Genomic DNA, 25,494 nt, shown 5'->3' with positions numbered 1-25,494 from the left:
AGATGCGAGCCTGGAGGGAGGGAGAGAGAGCAGAGGCAGAGATGCAGATTTGGGTATCCTCTGCATAGAGATGAAAGTTGAAGCCATGGGTGTGAATGAGTTTACCAAGAGAGTAAGTATAGATGGAGAACAGAGGGGACCAAAAACTGACCCTTGAGGAACCCCTACAGCTAGGGGATGGAAGGGGGAGGAGGAGCTCGACTTATCTGCAGTGGAACCTCAGGCAAGTTACTTCACTTCTCGGTACCTCAGTTCCCTCATGCGTAAACTGAGGTACAGTATACCTCGTCTGTAAACTGAGGCAAAATGGAGATTAAGATGGTGACCTCTATGTGGGACAGGGATAGTATCCAACCCAATTAGCTAGTATCCACGTCAGCACTTAGTACAGTGCCTGGCATGTAATAAGCACTTAACAATACCATAGAAAATTTAAAAAACACAAATTCGCGCCATTCAACGGTTCAGGAACTCAGAAAAGAACTCACTCTTCTGGCTGCTGGAGAGCGCTCTTCATTGCCTTGATCTGCTGGAAGTGGCAAGACATGTCAGTCGCCATGACCATTTCAATCACCAGGGTGCGGAATTCCCTTGAGAGTGGACGCCACAGAGACAAGAGCGGAGCGGAAGACAGATTTATTTAAAATTAAGAGTTTGCTTCTTTTCTGTTCCCGGTTGGCCAGAGACTCTGGTCACTGTCATTGCTCTCCCCAACTTCAAAGTTTTACTGAAGACAAGAGCCTCCAAGAAACCTTCCCTAAGAACTCCCCTCCTCTTCTCCCACTCCCTCTTGCATTGCCCTGACTTATTCCCTTCATTCATCCTGTCTCCTGTCCCCACAGCACGTTTATATCTATCTGTAATTTATTTATTGTTTTATTGATTTATTTGTGTATATTAATGTCTGTCTCCCTCTCTAGACTGTGAGCTCGTTGTGGGCAGGGGATGTGTCCATTTGTTGCCGTATTGTACTCTCCCAAGCACTTAGTATAGTGGTCTGCACACAGAAAGCGCTAAATAAATATGACTGAATGAGTGAATGCTTAGGAGGCCTTTCGGTGTTTCTCCAGAAAGGAAACTCAAAAGCTCTTTGGGGATGGGGAATGTGTCCACCAACTCTTTTGTACTGTTATAAAGTACTCCGGTGCTTACTGCAGTGCTCAGCACATGGTAAGTACTCAATAAATAGGATTGATGATGATTCCGAGCAGACTAAGGGCAGGAACCATGTCTTCCAATTTTTTAAAAAATGGTATTTGTTAAGCACTTACTACATTTCAAACACTGTTCTAGGCGCTGGAGAAGGGACATGTTAATTAGGTTGGGCACAGCCTCTGTCCTTCATGAGGCTCACAGACTAAGTAGGAGAACAGGCAAACTGAGGCAGAGGAAAGTTAAGTGACTTGCCCAAGGTCACACAGCAGATAAGTGGCAGAGCCTTCCTTAGAACCCAGGTCCTCTGACTCCGAGGCCTGTGCCCTATCCAATAGGCTGTTCTTCTTCCCATGCTGCCTTTGCTTCTATTTGGGATTACAAGCAACCTGAAGGGGTTGCTTATAATCATTTTTTTGGTATTTATTGAGCACTTACTGTATGCAGAGCATCGTACAAAGCTCTTGGAAAAGTTTAATACAATAGAGTTGGTAGATGCAACCCAAGTACAGGACTTGATGTTTATTAAGGGCTTACTATGTAACAAACCCCCTGCTAAGATTCAAGATACTCCAATCCAGTCCCCACACCATGTGGCATTTCCTTAGAGGGAAGGAGAACAGGTACTTAATCTCCATTTTACAGATCAGGAAACAGAAGCTCAGAGAAGTTAAGTGACTTGTCCAAAGTCACACAGGAGGCAAGTGACAGCTGGGGAATAGAATTCAGATCTCCTGACCACCAGACCCATGCTCTTTCCTCTAGTTCATTTAAAAAAAAGGCATAAAAGTCAGTAGAGTCATCATAAAATCTTGAATCAATCAATCAATCAATCAATCAATCGTGTTTACTGAAGCCCTAGTTGACAAGGAAGCTAGCAGAGAACCAGTTTCTTCCAGGGCCCAGATCTCATAAGTGTCCATGCCCCTCTACTTTCCCCAAACCGGCCCCTCTCTTCTTCACTCCCTGACCACCATTTTCAACTGTTCATTCTCCAGTGGATTTTTTCCCCACTGCTTTCAAACATGCCCATGTCTCCCTTATCCTAGAAAAACCCTCCCTTGACCCCATGGCTCCCTCCCTCCATCTCCTTCCTACCATTGCTCTTCAAGCTCCTAGAATGAGTTTTCTACACCTGCTGTCTCCAGGTCCTCTCAAATTCTCTCCTTGACCCCCTCCAATCTGACTTCTGCCCCTTTGCTCCAAAGAAACCACCTTCTCTAAGGTCACAAGGGATCTCCTCCTTGTCAAATCTAATAGCCTCTACTCCATCCAAACCTTCTTGACCTCTCAGCTGCCTTCATCACCCTTGACCACTCCATTCTCCTGGAAATAGTATCCAGCCTCAGCTTCACTGACACCATCCTCTCTCCTGGTTCTCCTCCTATCTCTCTGGCCAATCATTCTCAGGCTATTTCATGGGCTCCTCCTCTGCCTCCCACTCTCTAACTCTGGGAGTCCCTCAAGGTTCAGTTCTGTGCCCCCTTCAATTCTCCATCTACACCCACTCCCTTGGAGAACTCATTCGCTCCCATGGCTTCCACTACCATCTCTATGTGGAAGTTTCCCAAACCTACATCTCCAGCCCTGATATCTCTCCTTCCCTGCAGTCTCACATTTCCTCCTGCCTTCAAGACATCTGTATTTGGATGTCCCACAGACACCTCAAACTTAACATGTCCAGACAGAACTCCTTACCTTCCCATTCAAACCCTGTCCTCCCAACTAATTTTCCTATCACTGTAGTCATCCTTGTCTCACAAGCCCATAATCTTGGCATTATCCTCAACTCACCTCTCTCATTCAACCTACATATTCACTAAATCCTGTCAGTATGACTTTCACAACATTGTTGAAATCTGCCCTTTCCTCTCCTTCTGATTTGCTACCGTGGTTAATCCAAGCACTTATTCTATCACACCTTCTTGCTGACCTCCCTGCCTCCTGTCTCTCCCCACTCCAATCCATTCTTCACTTAGTTGCCTGGATCATTTTTTGACACAAATGTTCAGTCCCTGTTTTCCACTCCTCGAGAACCTCCAGTGGTTGTCCATCCACCTCCGCATCAAACAGAAACTCCTCACCACTGGCTTTACCGTGGCATCTGTTAAGCGCTTACTATGTGCCAGGCACTGTACAATGCGCTGGGGTAGATATAACCTAATCAGGTTGGACACAGTCCATGTCCCACATGGGGCTCACAGTCTTAATCGTCGTTTTCCAGATGAGGGAATTGAGGCCCAGAGAAGTGAAATGACTTGCCTAAGGTCACACAGCAGGCAAGTGGCGGAGTCAGGATTAGAAACTAGGTCCTTCAGACCCCCAGGCCCGAGCTCTATCCACTAGGCCATGCTACGTGGTCCCTCTTACCTCCAGTCTTCTTTGGAGAGATTGGACAAAATATTCATTTCCTCGTCCTCTTGCAGAAGGCGGTAGGCTGCGCTCACGTGATGACTCTCGAGGACTGATCTGTCATTGTACAGGATGGCCGTATCAGAACTAGAAGGAAAGATAGGGCAAAGTATCAGATGGTTGGGACTGCCTTATTCTCTCCTTGAGCTCTCTCACGTTCGGGGTGAAGCTTTCTGTGGGTGGGGAATGTGTCCGTTTATCCTTCTGTTGCCCTCTCCCCAGAACTTAGTACAGTGCTCTGCACACAGTAAGCGCTTGATAATAATGATTGAATGAGTGAATGAATTAATTGCTTTGCCCAGGTGTCCTCCCAATAATCACCCTTCTTCATGGCATCCACTCCACAGTGTTGCAGGAGGAAGAAAAATACAAACGTCCCAAAGCTGACCCACCCATTCAAGTCAATCAGTTGGTCGATGGTATTTTTTGAGTGCTTGCCATGTGTGGAGAAGTTAGTTGGATAATCCTATTTATTGAGCACTTACCGTGTGCACAGCACAGTCCTAAGCGCTTGGGATAGTACAACACAACAATAAATGAACACATTCCCAGCCCACAATGAGCATACAGTCTAGAGGGGGAGACAGACATTGATATAATAAATAAATAACAGATATGGACACAAGTGCTGTGGGGCTGGGATGGGGGATGAATAAAGGGAGCGAGTCAGGGTGATGCAGAAGGGAGTAGAAGATCTAAGCACTAGGGAGAGTACAATCCAGTTGACTTGGTAGAAACAAGTCCTGCCCTTGAAGAGCTTATATTCTATAGGGGAGACAGACATGAGAATTAATTTTGAGTAGGGGAAGCAACAAAGGTGGAGCCAGCAATGAAGTGAGGGCATCAGTATCTAGGACGCATGGTATTTGTTAAGCGCTTACTATGTACCAGGCACTGTATTAAGCACTGGGGTAGATACAAGCTAATCAGGTTGGACACAGTTCCTGTCCCACATGGGGCTCATAGTCTTCAACCCCATTTTATAGATGAGGCAACTGAGGTCCAGAGAAATGAAGTGATTTGCCCAAAGTCACATAGCAGACAAGAGGAGAAACTGGAATTAAATCCCAGATACTCTGATTTCCAGGCCCGTGCTCTTTCCACTAGGCCACGCTGCTTCTCTGGAAGTTTCTGTGTGCTTCTAGTCCTCCTCTGAACAGCTGCTGCTTGTAGAAAGCACTTTAATTGACTCTGTCTACCCAGACCAGAGGGTCTCTCAGGCTCCGGATCCCCACTGAGTCAGAAGGTCAGTAGGTCACCCAAGCATAGCCCCCTCCATACGTTGCTCCCTCCAGGCTGTAATCTCCTTGTGGGCAGGGAACAAGCCAACCACCTCTGTACTACTGTACTCTTCCAAGCGCTTAATTCAGTGATCTGCACACAGTAAGCGCTCAACAAATATCACTGATTGATCCTGGAAGGCAGGTAAAATGCCTGAAAACTCTCTTCCCGGCACCCCTTCCACTCTCCTTAATAATAATAATGATGGCATTTGTTAAGCACTTACTATGTGCAAAACACTGTTCCTTCCTTCCTGCCCCTGGCACTTGGAGCAGCATGGCCTAGTGGATAGAGCATAGGCCTGGGAGTCAGAAGGACTAATCCCGGCTCCGCCAGTTGTCTGCTGTGTGACCTTGGGCAAGTCACTTCACTTCTTTGGGCCTCAATCCCCTCATCTGTAAAATGGGGATTAAGATGGTGACCCCTATATGGGACGAGGACTGTGTCCAATCCGATTATTTTGTACATACCCTAGCGCTTAGTACAGTGCCCGGCACCTAGTAAGTGCTGAACAAAAGTCATTATCATTATTATTTCTCCAGATGGCCAGAGGATGGGGGTCTCACCGCGTCTGGATGTGGAAGTTGTTGGTAGTGCCGGTGTGCTCGTAGTCGTGGATGGCGGCCGAGAAGATGATTGCGAAGATCTCCAGCTCCGTCAGCCAGTTCTGGAAAAGAGATGGCAATCAGACAGGGATGCCCATGACTTAGGCCCCTTCTCTGTTTGGCAGGACCTGGTGACCTGTGCCACCTTCTCCTACCCATAGTGCCCCATGAGAGATGGCGGGAGCACTGGTTTCTTGTATATAAGAAACATGTAGATATCTCAGCTGCGAGCCTATAAAGTCTTGAGCTGCCTTTTGTATTTCCGTACTTTCAGTTACTGCCCCAAGGGTCTGTTTCCTGAGTGGGGAGTGAGGAGGCAAGGGGAGAGTGCTGGAGCCCAAGAATGTTGGGAAACTGTGGCCTAGTGGAAAGATCCCGGGCCTGGGAGTCAGAAGGATCTCGGTTCTAATTCCGGCTCTGCCACTTGTTTGCTGTGTGACCTTGGGTGAGTTACTTCACTTCTCTGTGCCTCGGTTGCCTCACCTGTAAAAGGGGGATTGAGACGGTGAGCCCCATATGGGACAGGGACTGTGTCCCACCCAATTTGCTTGTATCCACCACAGTGCTTAGTAAGAGCTTAACAATTACCACAGCTTTTCTTTTCTTTTTTTTTTTTAACAAACAGATGTGGCCTTTCTCATAACCCTGTGATGCAGGGTAGAGGAGAAGAGAGAAGGGGGATGAGGTGGGGAAGGAGAATGACCAGGGGAAACCGGGTGGCAATGAAGAATCTGACAGACTTGGGGGAACTCTCTTTTTTATTTTTTTTGGTTAGTGGTATTTCCTCAGCGCTTACTATGGACCAGGAACTGTACTAAGCACTGGGGTAGATACAAACTAATCAGGTTGGACACAGTCCATGTCCCACATGGGGCTCCCATTTTATAGATAAGTATACTGCGGCCCAGAGAAGTGAAGCGACTTACCCAAGGTCCCACAGCAGACCAGTGGCAGAGCTGGGATAAGAACCCAGGTCCTTCAGACTCCCAGGCCCATGCTCTATCCACTAGGCTGCACTGCTTCTCCTGTCTAGTCTTTGTGTATCATGTGGATTCACACTCTTACCCAAGTGGACATCCATACAGGCACTCATATACACAGACATGCATATGTGCCCACCCAAACATTCACACATAATCAGAACAATCAGACACACACACATGCTCTCTCTCTCTCTCTCTCTCATACACACAAACATGGACACATATTTCTTTTGCCAGGGAGAATCCTGTTACCTGTGTGTGAGTGAGAAGGATTGTTGATGCCTTATGCTTGCTGAAACCTTCCGAATTGCTTGGGTCTCCTCATTATTATCCAACTGGGTCACTGAGAAAGCATCTCAAGCGGTCAAGGTCTTGCTACTCTCCAGGGGAACAGAGATGACACTGGCTCCTTTTTAGCTTCTCTCCAGCACCCAGTGTCAGATTTTACCCTTCAGCAGAAGACTACGGTGGAGCTTATAATCTCTTTTGCTTGGGTTTCAAAGACCTCCACCGATATGAAGTCCACTCTTCAGACCTATAGATCCAAAATGCCTCTCTGTGCCCACTCATCATCATCGTCATCATCAATCGTATTTATTGAGCGCTTGCTGTGTGCACAGCACTGTACTAAGCGCTTGGGAAGTACAAGTTGGCAACATATGGAGACAGTCCCTACCGAACAGTGGGCTCACAGTCTAAAAGGGGGAGAAAAGTTGTAAGCGGTGGCATAAAAACCACCCCTTGCCCCAGGCAAAATAATGAACCATAAGATGCTAGCAAAACCTGCAATCCCAGAAGCATCTTGGCCTAGGGTAAGAGGCTAGGACTACAGAATGCCAGACCTAGGAGCTGATAATTGGAAATAATAACAGTTGTGGTATCTGTTAAGTAGTTACTTTGTGTCAGGCACTGTACTAAGTGCTGGGGTAGATGCGAGATTAGCAGATCCCACTTAGGGGTCACAGTCTAAGTAGGAGGGAGAACAGGTATTTAATCCCCATTTTGCAGATGAGGGAACGGGGGCACGGAAAAGTGAAGTGACTTGTCCAAGGTCCCACAGCAAACAAATGGCAGATCCGGGATTAGAAGAGCTGAGAGCTCACCTCCTCCAGGAGGCCTTCCCAAACTGAGCCCCCCCTTTTCCCTCTCCTCCTCCTCCTCCCCTCCCCATCACCCCCCTCCCTCTGCCCTACCCCCTTCCCCTCCCACAGCACTTGCATATATTTGTACATATTTATTACTCTATTTTATTTGTAAATATTTACTATATTTATTTTATTAATGATGTGTACACAGCTGTAACTGTATTTATTCTGATGGTATTGACACCTGTCTGCTTGTTTTGTTTTGTTGTCTGTCTGCCCCTTTTAAACTGTGAGCCCGTTGTTGGGTAGGGACCATCTCTACATGTTGCTGATTTGTATTTCCCAAGGACTTAGTACAGTGCTCTGCACACAGTAAGTGCTCAATAAATACGATTCAATGAATAATGAATGAATTAGAACCCAGGTCCTCTGATTCTCAGGCCCATGCTCTATGCACTAGACCACCTAGCTTCTTATGGCTGTAGTCCAACCTCTGCCACTGGCCTGCTCTGTGACCTTGGAAAAATCTTTTAACCCTCTCTAGGTCTCAATTTCTTCATCTGTAAAATGGGGATAAGATACTAACCTCTCCCCTTGAGAAGTAGCGTGGCCCAGTGGATAGAACACAGATCTGGGGGTCAGAAAGACCTGGGTTCTAATCCCAGCTCCACCTGCTGTGTAGCCTTGGGCAAGTCATTTAATTTCTCTGTGCCTCAGTTATCTCATCTGTAAAATGGGGATGTAGACTGTGAGCCCCATGTGGGACAGGGAAGGTGCCCCACCTGATTAGCTTGTATCTACCCCAGTGCTTAGAAAAGTGCCTGACACGTAGTAAGTGCTTGACAAATACCATCATCATCATCATTTTAGACTGGGGTCCCCATGTGGGAGAGAAACTGAGCCTGATTTGATGTGCTTGAATCTACCTCAGCACTAATAACTTCTTAAATACTATAACTTTCTAACTTCAAGACCTGGGAAACCCTGCAGTTAATGGCACAGTGACTGGTAAAGCATAAAAAAAATCCACTCAGCAAACTTTTTTTTTACTGCCTGTGAAATAATTTCTCCCTCGAGGCGAAACCTAGAAGCAAGTCCCCAAATAGAAAGCAGCCAGCCAAAGTTCGGCGTTCTGGGGAGAAAAAATCCCACCTTGATCTGGGTTAGTTCCAAATGACAGAATCCCAAGCCCTCCAGAATCTTGTGGGCTAAGTGTATTGTCCTCGGGGACATAGAAAAGGATCAAAAAAATCCCCTGACCACAGTGAGTTTACAGTCTAGAGGGGGAGACAGACATTAATATAAATAGATAAATTACAGTTAGGTACATAAGTGCACAGTCTGTTATATTGTACTCTCCCAAGTGCTTAGTGCAGTGCTTTGCACAGTAAGCACTCAATAAATATGATTAAATAAATGAATCTTCCATTGGTCAATTGATGAGTGGCAGCCTGTTCTAATGGAAAGAGCCCAAGCCTAGTAAATGAGGACCTGGGTTCTAATCCCATGTCACCCCTTTCCTGCTATATGACTTTGGGAAAGTCACTAAACTTCCCTAGGGCACTGACAAGACCCAAAATTCTTCTGGTTGTACATTCACAAGGCATTACTGATGCTATTATAAAAATGTACCTGACCTGATTATCATGAATCTACCCCAGAGCTCAATACAGTGCTTGGCACATAATAACCACTAAAAAAATACCAAGAAAAAAACAAAACCCAAGGAGATTTTGAGAAACACAAGCTATATATTTTTATCCTTTGCTTTTCATTATTGACTAAAACTATTCAAAAGGATATAAAAACGCTTTATCTTCTCTCCTAAATCGCTTCCTCTGCCTGTGTTTGCCTTACAGATGATAATAATAATAATAATAGTATTTGTTAAGTGCTTACTATGTGCCAAGCACTGTTCTAAGCACTGGGGTAGATACAAGGTAATCAGGTTGTCCCACGTGGGGCTCACACTTCTAATCCCCATTTTACAGATGAGGTAACTGAGACACAGAGAAGTTAACTGACTTGCCCAAGATCACACAGCAGACAAGTGGCAGAGCCAGGATTAGAACCCACATCCTCTGACTCCCATCCCATCCTCCCTTTCACCAAACCATCCAATCTTGGTGTCACCTCCCTGGTTGTCTGCAACTGATTCATATATATGTCGTATTCATTAAGTGCTTACTATGTTCCGAGCAATGTACTAAGCACCAGGGTAGATACAACCTAATCAGTTTGGACACAGTCCCTCCCACATGGGGATCACAGTCTTCACCCCCATTTTAGAGATAAAGTTACTGAGGTGCAGAGAAGTGAAGTGACTTGTCCAAGGTCACACAGCAGACAATTAGTGGACTGGGAATTAGAACTCAGGTCTTTCTGACTCCCAAGCCCATGCTCTAACCACTAGACCATGCTGCTTCACAGGTCTGCTCCTTTGGCCCAAACTACAGTCTCTGTCTCCCCCTCTAGACTGTAAGTTCATTGCGGGCACGGAATATGTCTCTGTGTTGTTCTACTATGATCTCCCAAGCGTTTAATACAGTGCTCTGCACACAGTAAGTGCTCAATAACTATGACTGACTGACTGACTGAATGAATCTAATCCATCTATCATGCCCAGGGGAAACCAAAGTTATTAAATGCATCCATAATCAATCAAAGGTATTTATCTAGTGCTTACAGTGTGCAGAGCACTGTGCCAAATGTTTGGGAGAGTACACGGCAATAGGATTGGGAGACACAACCCCGTTCTCAAGGAACTTACAGTCTAGTGGCAGGGATTCCAATCTAGGTCACACACTGCATTTCTTTGCAGATTCAACCCCTTCAGCTTGTAACTTCCAGAACCATCAATCAGTAGTGTTCATTGAGTTCCTACTGTGTGCAGAGCACTATACTAAACACTTGGGACCATGAGACCAAACTTCCCCCGCCTCCGTCTGGCTGGTGTTCCCACAGAAATAATAATAATAATAATAGCTAATAATACTTGTTAAGCATTTACTGTGTGCAGAGCACTGTACTAAGCACTTGGGACCATGAGACTTGTCACTTGTCAGCTGTGTGACTTTGGGCAAGTCATTTAACTTCTCTGTGCCTCAGTTACCTCATCTGTAAAATGGAAATTAAGCCTGTGAGCCCCATGTGGGACAACCTGATTACCTTGTATCTACCCCAGTGCTTAGAACAGTGCTTGGCACATAGTACACATTTAACAAATACCATCATTATTATAATGAGACCAGAACTCTCCTGTCTCCAGCTGGCTGGTGTTCCCACAGAAATAATAATAATAATAATAACAATAATAATAACAATAATAGTACTTGTTCAGCACTTACTATGTGCCATGCACTGTTCTAAGCACTGGGGATGATACAAGTTAATCAGGTTGGACCCAATCCCTGTCCCACATGGGGCTCACAGTCAATAAGCGCTCAATAAATGCCATCATTATTATTATTATTATCCCCATTTTCCGGTTGAGGTAACTGAGGCCCGGAGAAGTGAGGTGACTTGCCCCACTCACACAGCAGACATGTATCAGAGCCAGGAATAGAATCCAGGTCCTCCTGACTTCCAGGCCCGTGCGCTATCCACTGAGCCATGCTGCTTCCTCACAGAATACTGGGTTGAGCTCTTACTGTGTGCAGAGCATTGCCCAAAGCGCTTGGGACCACGAGACCAGATGCTCCATCTCCTACCGGCTGGGGTTCTGGCAGTATTGGGCTCTGCGCGTAGAGCACTGTACTCACCACCACCCCTGTCTTGTATAGCAGATAGTGGACGGTCTGGGTCACGTCGGCTGCATGCATCAGGTTGTGATATGGGTTTTTGTGTTTGCTGTAGCCCACCTCCAGGGCTTCCACAAATGAAACCAAAGCCGAGATCGGAATCTGCAAGAGATGGGGATGGATTCGGTGAGAGTGCCGGCTGACAGAAAGGCGTTCCATTCATTCTTTCATTTACCCATTCATCCCTTCAATCTTATTTGTTGAACAGAGGTCTATCTTCTTCTTTTTCACTGGAATACCTGGTTTGTCCTCCCGTCTAATTAAAGATAGGGCATTGGTCAGTCAATCCAATTTACTGAGAGCTTACTCTGTGCAGAGCACTGTAATATAGAAGCAGCATGGCCTAATGGATAAAGCATGAGCCTGGGAGTCAGAAGGTCATGGGTACTAATTCCAGCTCTGCCACTTGTCTGTTGTGTGATCTGAGGCAAGTCACTTCACTTCTCTGTGACTCAGTTACCTCATCTGTAAAATACGGATTGAGACTGTGAGCCTCAAGTAGGACAGGGACTGTGTCCAACCCAATTTGCTTATATTTGCTTAGTACAGTGCCTGGCACACAGTAAGTGCTTAACAAATACCATCAACATCACCATTATTATTATTATTACTGAGTGCTCGGGAGAGTACAATAGGGCAATAAACAGACACATTCTCTGCCCAAACTCAGCTTACAGTCTAGAGGGGGAGACAGATATTTATTTGTTCATTCATACATTCAATCATATTTACTGAGTGCTTACTGTGTGCAGAGCACTGTACTAAGTACTTGGGAGAAGACAACAATAAACGGACACATTCCCTTCCCAGAACCAGCTTACAGTCTAGAGGGGGAGCCCAACATTAATATAAATAAATTATAGCTACAATAAATAAATTACTGATATAAATAAATTTGTATCATGCTGCGGATAGATGTGCAGATTTCTTGGTGACTTTGTCAGGTTAAATTGGACTATGTCCATATCTGTAATTTATTTATTTAATTATATTAATGGCTGTCTCTCCCTCTAGAATGTAAGTTGGTTGTGGGCAGGGAACGTGTCTGCTTGTTGTTGTATTGTACTCTCCCGAGTGCTTACTCCAGTGCTCTGCACGTAGCAAGCAAGCAATAAATACAAATGAATGAACGAATGGAAAACAGAAAACTAGTAAGAGCCCAAGAAAGAGGCACTCTCTAACGTGCTGACTGTGTTCTTGCCATGTTAGGGAAAGCTCACGATTGTAGTACTGACACCTTCTAACCAATCCATCGATCAGTCAGTGGTATTTGCTGATGCTTACTATGTGCAGAGCACTGTCCTAAGCACTTGGGAGCATCACAACAGAGTTGGTAGATGTTTTGTCCACAAGGAGCTTACAGTCTAGAGGGGGAGACAGACATTAATGGAAATAACCCTGGTCTTCCGAGGGCCCCTGTTCCCAACATGCTTTGCTCTTGGCATGGTCATGTCAATGTCTGTCTGCTGTGCCACTAATGAGACTCCTACAATTCCTGCCTTCCTCCACCCGGGAAGGAAACAGAGAAGGCAAGTGTGGCCCGAGGTCCCCGGAAAACCTCAGGAAGACCAGTAGCTGATAGACTGGTTGCGATGGCTATGGGGGTGCCCTGGAATTCTCCTCCTTTAACCGCAACACCCTACTTCAAAGTCTTAATGAAGCCACATCTCCTCCAAGAGGTCTTCCTGGACTAAGCCCTCCTTTCTTCCTCCTCCACCCCTTTCTGCATCACCCTGATTTGCTCCCTTAATATATGTCCCCTCCCAGCCCCACAGCACTTATGTCCAGAGCTGGAATTTATTTATTTCTTTTAATGTCTGTCTGCCCCTCTAGGCTGTAAGCTCATTGTGGGCAAGGAGAGAGTCTGTTTATTGTTAGATTGTACTCTCCCAAGTGCTTAGTTCAGTACTCTGCAAATACAAATAACTACAATTGAATGAATGAATACTAATTTTTGTTTCCATTTTTTGTATCTGTCACTTTCTCCAGTTCCCTCTCACCACTTATATTCTCAGCTAATGAGCCCCAGGAGGGTCAAACACTGTGTCTAATTTTCACCTGTGTGTTCTTTACCAGTGCTGAGCACAGGGCTATGCACACAGTAAGTGCTTGATAAATACCATCAGTACTTCTATTACTACTACTACTCTCAATAGTATTTAGGTAGCACTTAGTCTGTGCAGAAGCAATGTACTGAGCACTGGGGAGAGCACAATCTAATGAAGTTAGTAAACACAATCCCTACCTTCAAGGAGAGCATAATCAAGCAACAGACACAAAAATAAATTACAGGGAAGGGAAAGCAACAGAGTTTAAAGATCTGTCCGTAAGTGCTAAGGGAGGTGGAAAGGAAAAATGTCCAAGTGTTTGGGTGACAAAAAAGTGCTGAAATAATAATAATAACAATAATAAAGGTATTTGTTAAGCTCTTACTATGTGCCAAACAATGTTCTAAGTGCTGGGTAGATATAAGGTAATCAGGTTGTCCCATGTAGGGCTCACAGTCTTAATTCCCATTTTACAGATGAGGTAACTGAAGCACAGGGAAGTTAAGTGACTTGCCCAAAGTCACACAGCTCATAAGTGGCAGAGCCGGGATTAGAACCCATGATCTCTGACTTCCAAGCCCGTGCTCTTTCCACTAAGCCACATGGAGAATACGATAAAGAAATGAGAGATTAAGGAGGGCCTAGGCCACAGCATCAAAGGTTGTCAAGAAGTCAAGGATCAGGTCAGAATAGCGTGGCCTAGTGGAAAGAACTTGGGCCTGGAAGCCAGAGGACCTGGGTTCTAAACCTTGTTTCACTATTGTCTGCTGTGTGACCTTCAACAAGTCACTTCACTTCTCTGTTCCTCAGTTCCCTCACCTGTACAATGGGGGTTAAGATTGTGGGCCCCATATTCATTCATTCATTCATTCAATCATATTTATTGAGCACTTACTGTGTGCAGAGCACTGTACTAAGCGCTTGGGAAGTACAGAGTAAGGAAGCATTCAATACATATGATTGATCGATTGATTGAAAGACTTGGGGAGAAACTACCAAGAGATCATTTGGCAGTGCCCAACAGGAGCAGAAATTATTTGCAAAGTAATGACTATAAAGATTTTAAAGCTAGATAAGGGCTCATCGCTGGGTTTTCTTCCGATGCCTAATCAGCTGTTTAAACAGAAACTAACCTGAGCTAGGCAATAATGTACCTATGTCAAGCCCTTAGAAAAAAAACACTGATTTTATTCCATGAAGTCTGCACATTTCCCCTGGAATCGAGATGGGCTGGTAATGTATTGCGCTAATCTACAAGGCTGACAACACAGAGTATTTGTGTTAATTCATTTGAAGCCATAGCTTGGAAAATGTCCCCGATTTCTCCCCTACAGCTTTATCTTCTCAATACCTTCTCAGGGCTGGTCTAAGGAAAGAAACAGGAAACCCATTTGTCATTCACTGACCTTGAAACGACTGATCAGATCATAACGTGTGAGCAGTTCGTAGAAAATGAATTTCAGCGCGTGATCTCCACTGGCATCGTTCAGGGTAAACACATCGAAGGACCACGTATCTACATTCTGGAAGAGAGATAGAAGAGCGAATGCTATTAGGGGACAGCTACTCTCCTTGTAACATCAAGAGCCCATTAAGCTACACTTCTCTTCCTTGAAAGGAAATCCATTCGATTAAGCCTTCTGCTCTTCATCCTTGGCTCCGAAAATTGGGAAGGGAGATGACTGCAGGGGGGAGAGAGGGGTCTGTCAGTCACCACTCCCCCAGCCCACTGATAGACATTCACAGCGAGTCGGGAGGAGGGATGCACAGATTCTCCACAGATACAGAGATGGGATACACAGATTCTCTTGGAGTGCTGGTGAATTCCACTCCCAACAGAGACATATGCAGAGGCAACCCTCCTAACACATGGGATGGGACAATAAGATCAGGGATGGGTTCAGAAGGATTTTCCCAAGATTCTTTAGGGCTCCATCGCCAGCCGCAAAAGCCTGTCCTCTGCCCATTCTCGGATAAAAAGAGGTCCTGGGAAAGGGTGGTGAGTCTGAACCACAGCTCCAGGTGAAGGAGAGCTGGCAGTTAAGGGTCCAGAGAAGAAGCAGCAGAGACTAGTGGAAAGGTCCCGGGCCTGGGAGTCAGAAGACCTGGGTTCTAATCTTGCTCTGCCACTTGTCTGTTGTGTGAGCTTGGACAAGTCACTTAGTTTCTCTATGCTCAGTTTCCTCAACTGTAAAGTGAGGTTTCAATACCTGGTCTCCTTCCTACTTAGATTGAGAGCCCCATGTGGGACGGGGATCGTGTCCAACTTTGTGGATTTTTTTAAAATGATATTTGTTAAGCACTATGTGTCAAGCACTCTTCTCAGCTCTAGGGCAGATTCAAATCAATCAGGCATCTGTATCAGGTGACCTGTATCTGTCTCAGTGCTTAGAACAATCTCCGGCACGAAGTAAGCACTTGGTGGTTTTTTTGTGGTATTTGTTAAGCATTTACCGTGTGCCAGGTACTGTAGGAAATGCTGGGGTGGATATCAGAAAATCGGGTTGGAAACAGTCCATGTCCCACACGAAGCTCACAGTCTCAATCCCCATTTTACAGGTGAGGAAACTGAGGCACAGAGAAGTCACATCACTTATCCAAGGTCACAAAGCAGACAAGTGACAGAGCCGGGATTAGAACCCGGGTTCTTCTCCCTCCCAGGCCCATGCTCTAACCATTAGACCATGCTGCTTCTCAACTACCATAACATAACAAATACCATGTAAAAAATGGTGATGACAAATCAGCCATGTGGATTATGGGAGAGACCAGAGGGGGAGCACAGAAAGATGGGGAGAGAGAGGAGAAAGAGGAGAGATGAAAAGAGAGAGGCTGTGAATGAGAGCTTGGCCTACAACAAGTAGGAAGCTGCTGCTTAGAGAAGCAGCGTGGCTCAGTGGAAAGCGCCCCGGCTTGGGAGTCAGAGGTCATGGGTTCTAATCCTGGCTCCGCCACATACCTGCTGTGTGACCTTGGGCAAGTCACAACTTCTCTGAGCTTCAGTTCCCTCATCTGTAAAATGGGGATGAAGACTGTGAGTCCCACGTGGGACAACCTGATCACTTTGTATCTCCCCCAGCGCTTAGAACTGTGCTTTGCACATAGTAAGCACTTAACAAATGCCATGATCATTATTATTATTACAACAGCCCCTCAAGAGGGAATACTTAATATTTAATAGCCTTTTCATCGAGATTACCTTCAACGCTTCAATCACAGCAGGAGGATAGCTAAGTCCGACCATGTTCGACGTCCGTCTGTACATTCTGATGGGTTTGACAGAAAAAAAACAATGATTGTGCTGTCCCGAAACACAGGAGAAATACTGAGAGAACCCAACTTTGCCTGAAATTAGAACATCCCCTCAGCAAGGAATCCAGTCTCCAATCCACCTGGGTCTTTGGGCCTAGTCACTGTCTCAGCCTGCTTGAAATTTAAGTCCATCGGAAAAGGGAAACAATTCTAGTCTGTCTCCATTCTAAGTGTTGAAGCAATTCAGCCAGTCGATCCACGGTATTTATTAAGCGTGGCTCAGTGGAAAGAGCATGGGTTTGGGAGTCAGAGGTTGTGGGTTCTAATCCCTGCTCCGCCACTTGTTAGCTGTGTGAACTTTGAACTTTGAACTTAACTTCTCTATGTCTCAGTCACCTCATCTGTAAAATGGGGACTAAGACTGTGAGACCCACGTGGGACAACCTGATAACCTTGTATCTACATCAGCACTTAGAACAGTGCTTGGCACATAGTAAATGCTTAACAAATACCACATTATTATTATTATTATTATTATTATTATTATTATTATTATTATTATTATTATTATTATTAAGTGCTTACTGTGTTAAACACTTGGGAGAGTACATTTACAACAGAATTGAAATCAAAGCAATTCCACCTGCTTTGGAGAAGAACCCAGTTTACCTGCCTCTTTGGTATGCTAATAAGCAGGTAGATGAAGCCAGAAAAGCTCATTTTGGGCAGGAAACTTATCTACCAACTCAGTTGTATGGTGCTCTCCCAAACACTCAGTACAGTGCTTGGTACACAGTAGGCTCTCAAGAAATACTGATTGGGAGAAAATACTTCCAGGAGTAGCATTGATGGAGTCATTTTCTCAAGAATTTACAAAAGGCTGAATTATGAATTCCTCAGCCAGGTCTGACCATTCCTTACCAAGTTCACAAAGTCCATTTTGAGATGAAATGTCCACACAGACAGGATTTTCCACAAGGAATGTGGAAGGGAGTGACAGTTGCCTGCCTCTGCGTGAAAAGATTGGATTTCAAAGGGCAAAAAATCTGGGAGAGCCTTAACTTCCAAATGGCATGAGAAGAAGGTAGACTCTGTAAGCTCTTTCAATCAATTGTATTTATCAACCGCTTACTGTGTGCAAAGCATTGTAATAAGCACTTGGGAGAGTAAAATCCTTGTGGGCCAAGATCCTGCCTACCAATTCTATCATACTGTACTTACCCAAGTGCTTAGTGCAGTGTTCTGTATGCAGCAAGTGCTCAATAAATACCATCGATTAATAGAATGATTGATTGAGGATTGCTTCGCTGTGGATCACAGCTTCTTGGGAGGTGCTATCCTGGACTTTCCAAGCCAGTATGAAAGAGGATCCCACCTCCTTCAAAATCAATAATCAATCACTGCTTTCTATTGAGTACTTACTGTGTGCAGGGCACTGTACTAAGTTCTTGGGAGAGTATAATGCAACAATGCAATACAATGTAATACAATTAATTCTCCAAATCCTTGGTTAATTCCTGCTTCATTCTCCTGGTTAATTCTCTAAATCAGAAATTATAGCAACCTGCCAACCACCTTCAGCACTTAATTATTTATTCACACTCATCCTTAGCACTGGGCAGATATGCTCCCTTCCCATGAGGAGCTTACACTAGAGTGGGAAAACCAGACGAAGAAAAAGAAACAGTTACAACTAGTGGAATGATAATAAACCAATCAGTTGTATTTATCAATCAATTGCTTACTTTGTGCAGAACACTGTGCTAAGCACTTGGGAGAGTACAATACAACTGAGTTGGTAGGCACGTTCCCTGCCACAAGGAGTTTACAGTCCATCTCACTGTAGTTTATAGTCAAAGGAAAGTTTTCTGCTCACATTTTGTTTTTGCAACAAAACTTATGCTGGCTGCAATGAAACATCCAAAATAACCTCTGAAGGCTCGAAGGATTGCCAAGTAGAGAAAAACCACAGCAGAAACGTTTTTCTGGGATAGAGTTAGAGTGAGAGTTAGGGTTCGGTTCCAGGACAAGGTTAGGGATTGGGATTGGATGTGGCTAGCTTTTGCGTTTAGAGACTGGTTTAGAGACTGGCTTTCATCTATTTATCAGGATTCCATTTTGGCCCCATCTAAAGAATTGTTTCTGTGAATCTGCAGACTCTGCTGGCAGTTTCCCGTTGGTCTCCCCATTTCATCTCCCCCTTTACCTTTCGACGAATATCCCAGCCTGCACCGCGTGGACGATGGTCTTGAACCTCGGCTTCTCCTCGCTCCTTCTGAGCATCATCCCCATCTGCCGCGTGAAGGTGGAGGCCAGCCAATCCCGGACTTCAGAGGGCACAGCATCCGACTGGATGTCACTGAGCTCATCTTCGGTGTCCAGGAGACGCCTGGGAAGAGAGGAAGTGACACCTAAGTAGCTGTCATTCTTTCATTCATATTTATTGAGTGCTTACTGTGTGCAGAGCACCGTATGAAGTGTTTGGGAGAGTACAATACAACAATAACAGACACATTCCCGCAATGGGTAGCTCTCAACACTGAGAAGATAAACACGCGCGCGTGCACACACACACACACACACACGCACACAAAATCTCTCTCTCTCTCTCTCTTCAGGCTACTTAACCTGGTCATAAAAGCTCCATTGTCTGTTTACTTGTTTATGATATTTGTTAGGCACTTACTATGTGCCAGTCACTGCACTAAACACTGGGGTAGATATAAGCTGGCCAGGTTGGACACAGTCCATGTCCCACATGGAGCTCACAGCTTTAACCCCCATTTTACAGATGAGGGAACTGAGGCCCAGAGAAGTTGAGTGACTCGCCCAAGGTCACACAGCAGACTTGAGGAAGAGCCAGGATTAGAACCCAGGTCCTCTGACTCCCTGGCCCATGCTCTTTCCATTAGGCCTTGCTGCTTCTTCAAAGCTGCTTCCGTTCTGCAAAGCAGCTTTGTAGAACAGCATCGTCAAGTCTCTAAATTCTATAACAGTCTGGCCCTCATGCCCACCTTCAGGGTGGTTAACAGAAGAGTAGCGGTAAGATTCCCTTTGCTCTCCTGAATTCAGGAGACCCAACCTCCTCCGGAAAAAAGTATGCAGTGGAAATCACCAGTGCTACTTCCAAGCTTCAGTTTAAACAATGCTGGGTTGGCTGTCCCCGAGACTTTGGGAGACCAAGGTCCCTCAGAACCTGTTCTAAAACGTGAAGACCTTCCAGAGTGTGAGCCCAGATGAGGGTAGGCCTTCCCCTTCCCTGAAAACCCCTCTATCTTGGAGTGCACCACTAGGCTTAATGCCAATGTGTGTTGAGAGGATTTTATCAAAGTGGGGCTGATTTGAAACTCGACACTGGCACTGCGTTGACGTCAGGCTTAAGCACATGAGGAAAAGCCATCGACAACAGGGTTCTAGTGGCCTAAGAATTGGAGTTATTCAAAATTCCCTCAGGGTAGCCATTTTGGATCTTCCACTTAGCATTCTTCTGAAGAAGGAGGGTGAACAGATTTCTCATCTCCATTCATTAGAAAGGAGAGCCAAGACTCAGAGGATTCATGTTCTTGGCAGGGATCAAAGAAGGCCAGAAAACCTCCTGAAATTGTGACTCTGTGGCTCTTTATTCTTTTCTATGGTATTTGCTAAGTGCTTACTATGTGTCAAACACTGTTCTAAGTGTTGGGGTAGATACAAGTTACTTAGGTTGGACAGTCCCGTGTCCCACGTGGGGCTCACTTTCAAAGTAGAAGGTAGACCAGGAGAACTGAGGCATGGAGAAGTGATGTGACTTGCCCAAGGTCACACAGCAGGCATTTGGCAGAGCCAGGATTAGAACCCAGGTCCCCTGACTCCAGGCCCATGCTCTACCCACTAGACTACACTGCTTCTCCTCTACATGAGTGGATTCCCCTCAATCAGAGTGACCTGGCTGCATCATGGGTCCACACAAGCATCCCAAGGAGATTAATGTTAGGAAATCTGTGAAACAGCTCCATTCTAACAGATCTGCATGACAGAGTAGGATGTGAAACAAACCATCTTAATGAATCCTGTCCTCGAAAGAAGCCTACATCATTCCCATCTCCAGGATCGACAGGGTTAGCTCACCGGGTCTCATCGATGTACACAGATTCAAGCACCGTGGCGGCATAGTCCAAATTCTTTTTGAGGTCAACAACGGAGGCCTCTCCTCTCTCCAGTTGCTTCACCAAAGACCGCAGCCTACGAGGGAAAGATGTGAATCCTTTAGATCAGAGGGAAATAAACAACAGCATGAAAACAAAGTTTTCTCCCAATATCCCAGCTCAACCAAATCCAAGGACTGCGGTGTTCAATGGAAACAGCAGGGAAAAAATGTACTTGTCATTTCTATGCAAAAATCGTTTCGTGAAACTTTGGTCCAGGGAGGATCAATCTATCAACTCCATCCCGCTCGCCTTACCTCCTTCCCTTCCCCACAGCACCTGTATATATGTATATATGTTTGTACATATTTTTTACTCTATTTATTTATTTATTTAATTTGTACATATCTATTCTATTTATTTTATTTTGTTAATATGTTTGGTTTTGTTCTCTGTCTCCCCCTTCTAGACTGTGAGCCCACAGTTGGGTAGGGACTGTCTCTATATGTTGCCAACTTGTACCTCCCAAGCGCTTAGTACAGTGCTCTGCACACAGTAAGCGCTCAATAAATGCGATTGATTGATTGATTTACTGGACTGGAACGCCCTCCCTTCTGAAATCTGACAGAAAATTCCTCTCCCCTCCTTCAAAGCCTTATTGAAGGCACATCTCCAAGAGGTCTTCCCTGACTAAACCCCTCTTTCCTCTTCTCCCATTCCCTTCTACGTCGCCCTGACTTGCTCCTTTTGTTCTTCCCCCTGCCCAGGCCCAGAGCTCTTACGTCCAGATCCGTCATTTATATTAATGTGTGTCTTTCCCACCACTAGACTGTAAACTCAGTGTGGGCAGGAAATGTATCTCTTTATTGTTGTATTCTCCCAAGCACTTAATATAGTATTCTGCACACAGTAAGCACTCAATAAATATGATTGAGTGAACGAATGAATGAAAGACTAAGTGCTTGGGAGAGTACAGTACAAAAGAGTGGAGAGACATATTCCCTGCCCACAATGAGCTCACAGTCTAGAGTAAATATGACTAAATGAATGATGAATGAATGGACAGATATTAATATCAATAAATAAATTATGGATATGTAATAATTGCTATGGGGATGCGGGTGGGGTAAATAAAAATAATAATAATAATAATAATAATAATGGCATTTATTAAGTGCTTACTATGTGCAAAGCACTGTTCTAAGCACTGGGGAGGTTACAAGGTGATCAGGTTGCCCCACCTGGGGCTCACAGTCTTAATCCCCATTTTACAGATGAGGTAACTGAGGCACAGAGAAGTGAAGTGACTTGCCCAAAGTCACACAGCTGACAGTTGGTGGAGTCGGGATTTGAACCCATGACCTCTGACTCCAAAGCCCATGCTCTTTCCACTGAGCCACGCTGCTTCTCTAATATCAAGTTCCCCAAGGGTACACATCCAAGTGCATAGGTGATGCAGAAGGGAGAGGGGATAGGAGAAAACAGAGATTAAATGTGAAAGGCCTCTAGGAGGAGATGTGACCTTAATGGTCCCCGAAAGGCCAAAATACGGCCCAGAAGTAGACGACTAAGATGACGCAAAAGGCAGAGGGAGTCGCGGAAAAGAGGGAGTAATCCCAGAAGGCCTCTTGGAGGAGGTGTGACCTTAATGGTCCTCAACAGGCCAAAATAAGGCACAAGAGTAGACTACTCAGCAAAGGGTGAGTCAGAAGCACTTGGGGACACCTAGATGCTTTCTTGGCCCTCCAAGTCTCATCTACTGAGTCACCATTCATTCATTCATTCAATCTTATTTATTGAGCACTTACTGTATGCACAGCACTGTATTAAGCGCTTGGAAAGCACAATACAGCAATAGAGACACTCCCTGCTGACACCGGGTTTACAGTCGAGACAGAGACGACATCCTGACTATGACTCTGGGACTCAACTTTCCACACACACTCCCATGCCAGACCCATTGCTCTTTTCTTGGTCTTTTGGTAATTTTTTTAATGGTATTTGTTAAACGCTCACTAAGTGCCGGGCTTTGTTCTAAGCACTGGGATGGATACAAGGGAATTAGGTTGGACACAGTCTGTGTTCCACATGGTGCTCACAGTCCTAATCCCCATTTTACAGATGAGGGAACTGAGGCCCAGAAAAGTGACTTGTCCAAGATCTTCCAGCAGACAAGTGGTGGAGTCAGAACTAGAACCCAGGTCCTTCTGACTCCCAGGCCTGTGCTCTATCCACTAGGTCACGCAGCTTCGGTTCCAACTTGAATCTTCGCTTCCCTGAACTTTCTCCATTCCTACCATCTGCCCACTTTCATTCTACTGCCCCAATTCAGCTTTCACTTCTTTCTTTTTCCTTTCCAACACCCATTGATAATCTGACCAACAGCTTCCTCACAGTGAGGAAGCCAAAGGGCAGGCTATCAAGCCTGCCCTCATCCTTTATTAATCTCTTCGGGGTCTCCCCCAGGAGCCTGACATTTCGCTCCCGAAACTGACGTCTGTTTTCTCAAAGCCTCCGACCGGGAGCTCGGAGGGGGCCTTAATCCCAGATCCCAGCATTTCGCTAGGACAATCAATAACGGGCTGAAAATCAAACTAAAGTGAATCAAAGCTCCTTTAATGGGAGGAAAGGTGCGATACGCTGCAGGAGGAAACTGTGGGAATTATTTTGTTCGAGTGACGTGGCTATTCAGAAAAAAAGCTATTCCCCAGAGGTTCCATGAAAGTGTTACGATTGACGATCTTCAGTAGACCCAGCTAGACAGTGTGAGGGTTTAGGCGAAGGAATAGTAGTCCTTAGAATACATATTAGTGATTTTATTTCTTCGAAGCCTTTTGATGTCAATTATGGCGTTTTATCCTCACAATGCCCTAGGGAGGTAGACAGAAGCAGACATCATTATCCCTTCTTATAGGTGAGGAAATTGAGACACAGAGCAGCTAAATGAATACCTGCAGTCGCACCACAGAAAAGTGGGAGAAACACTTGGGAAGCAGCGTGGCCTAGCGGGAAGATCACGGGCCTGAGAGTCAGAGGACCTGAGTTCACATCCCTGCTCTGCCACTTGTCTGCTGTGTGACCTTGGGCAAATCATTTAACTTCTCTGTGCCTCAGTTACCTCTTCTGTAAAATGGAGATTAACATGGTGAGCTCCATGTGGGACATGGGCTGTGTCTCAACTGAGTCTCTTGTATCTAACCTAGAGATTAGTTCAGTTCCTGGCCATATTAAACACTTAACAAATACCATTAAAAACAAAAGAACAAGACAGGGTTAGAAAACAGTTCCTTTGACTCTTAAGCCTGTGCTCTATCCCCTAGGCCAAGCTACTGCTCTCTCGAGCATTTAGCGCACTGTTCTGCACCTAGTATGGAGAGAATGAATACCTCTGAATGTTGAACTGGATCAATTCCCCTTCTGAAGTCAATGGTACTTACTGAGTGCTTACTGTGTGCAAAGCACTGTATTAAGCACTCACACCATCTATTTGTGGTGGGATTTACTGCTCAAAAAACATCCGGGGGTTCATTGTTGGTCCTCCTCTGCACCTCCAGTTGTAATCGCTACTATTCCTCTGGTCGGAGCAAATCAACTCACTGTTCAAGTTCAGCGAAAATGGAGGTTCAGAGCAGTGAAGGGACTTGCCCTAGATCATACAGCAGAATAACAGCATAAATTGAACCACAGCCCAGGCATCCTGACTCCTGGACCTCTGTTCTCTCCATTAGCCTGGCCACAACCGGTAATCTAAAGTCTGAGGGATGCACTTCCCTGCCCCCTTCATGGCTTCATTCCCCCAATAATTACCTATCTCTCACCCACAGCTCCCTGGAAAAAGGAATCACTGAGGAAGCGGCTTGGCTTAGTGGATAGAGCACGAGCCTGGAAGTCAGAAGGACCAGGGTTCTAATCCCGGCTCTGCTACTTGTCTGCTGCGTGACCTGGGGTGAGTCGCTTAACTTCTCCATGCCTCAGCTTGCAGGATTCAGTCTCAAACACTGGGAAACTCTGACTGTTGGTTCTGACTCTCCTTTCCTCACTCCTGGTGCTTCTAGAAGCAGCCTGGCCTAGTGGGTAGAGCATGGGCCTGGGAGTCAAAGGACTTGAATTCTAATCCCAGTTTTGCCACTTGTCCACTGTGTGACCGTGGGCCAGGCACATCACTTCTCTGTCCCTCAGTTATTTCATCTGTAAAATGAGCATTAAGACTGTGAGTTCCATGTGAGACATGAATTGTGTCCAATCCAATTTGCTTATATCTACCCCAGCGCCTAGAACAGTGCCTGGCACATAGTAAGCACTTAAAAAAACTACCACAATTACCATTATTATTATTCTAACTCATTTCATCTCCCTTCTACCTCCACCAGAGTTGTAGTAGGTCATGAGTTCTAATGCTGGCTTTGCCACTTGTCTGTTGTGTGACCTTGAGCAAGTCACTTCACTTCTCTGGGCCTCATCTGTAAAATGGGGACTGAGACCGTGAGCCCCACTTGGGACAGGGACTGTGTCCAACTCGATTTGCTTGTATCCAACCCAGTGCTTAGTACAGTGCCTGGCACAAAGTAAGCACTTAACAAATACCATTATTGTTATCACTGTTATTATTATCATTTTTATTATTAAATAAGATGTGAAATAGGAATCCTGACCCTGGAGACAGAAATTATAGTCAAAGAGAAGGCAGAAGAGGTCCCGGCCTGGAGAAAGTTCAGACATCAGAGAAAATGGCAGTTCATTAACAAAACAGCG

The 25,494-nt window shown here is 45.3% G+C and overlaps 1 protein-coding gene across 4 annotated transcripts in view; it reads right to left on the bottom strand.

Annotated features, from left to right (window-relative positions):
• PDE1C (phosphodiesterase 1C) overlaps positions 1-25,494 on the bottom strand; it is a 213,801-nt gene that overhangs the window by 69,363 nt on the left and 118,944 nt on the right. For all 4 annotated transcript variants that reach the window (XR_005456432.1, XM_038768036.1, XM_038768048.1 and 1 more), the window contains 8 exons: positions 20,726-20,839; positions 18,825-19,007; positions 16,566-16,632; positions 14,773-14,889; positions 11,280-11,420; positions 5,412-5,512; positions 3,523-3,651; positions 489-590 (listed from right to left, as the gene is read on the bottom strand). Coding sequence is in view for 3 of the 4 variants with exons in the window: in XM_038768036.1 (XP_038623964.1) it covers positions 489-590; positions 3,523-3,651; positions 5,412-5,512; positions 11,280-11,420; positions 14,773-14,889; positions 16,566-16,632; positions 18,825-19,007; positions 20,726-20,839 (954 nt within the window). In the remaining variant the exon portion in view is untranslated. The remainder of the gene's footprint in view (positions 1-488; positions 591-3,522; positions 3,652-5,411; positions 5,513-11,279; positions 11,421-14,772; positions 14,890-16,565; positions 16,633-18,824; positions 19,008-20,725; positions 20,840-25,494) is intronic.

This window comes from Tachyglossus aculeatus, chromosome 2 (genome assembly GCF_015852505.1).
Source record: "Tachyglossus aculeatus isolate mTacAcu1 chromosome 2, mTacAcu1.pri, whole genome shotgun sequence".
Classification (NCBI taxonomy): domain Eukaryota; kingdom Metazoa; phylum Chordata; class Mammalia; order Monotremata; family Tachyglossidae; genus Tachyglossus; species Tachyglossus aculeatus.
The sequence above is the reverse complement of the archived record's forward strand: the minus strand, read 5'-3'. Positions and strand labels throughout refer to the sequence as shown.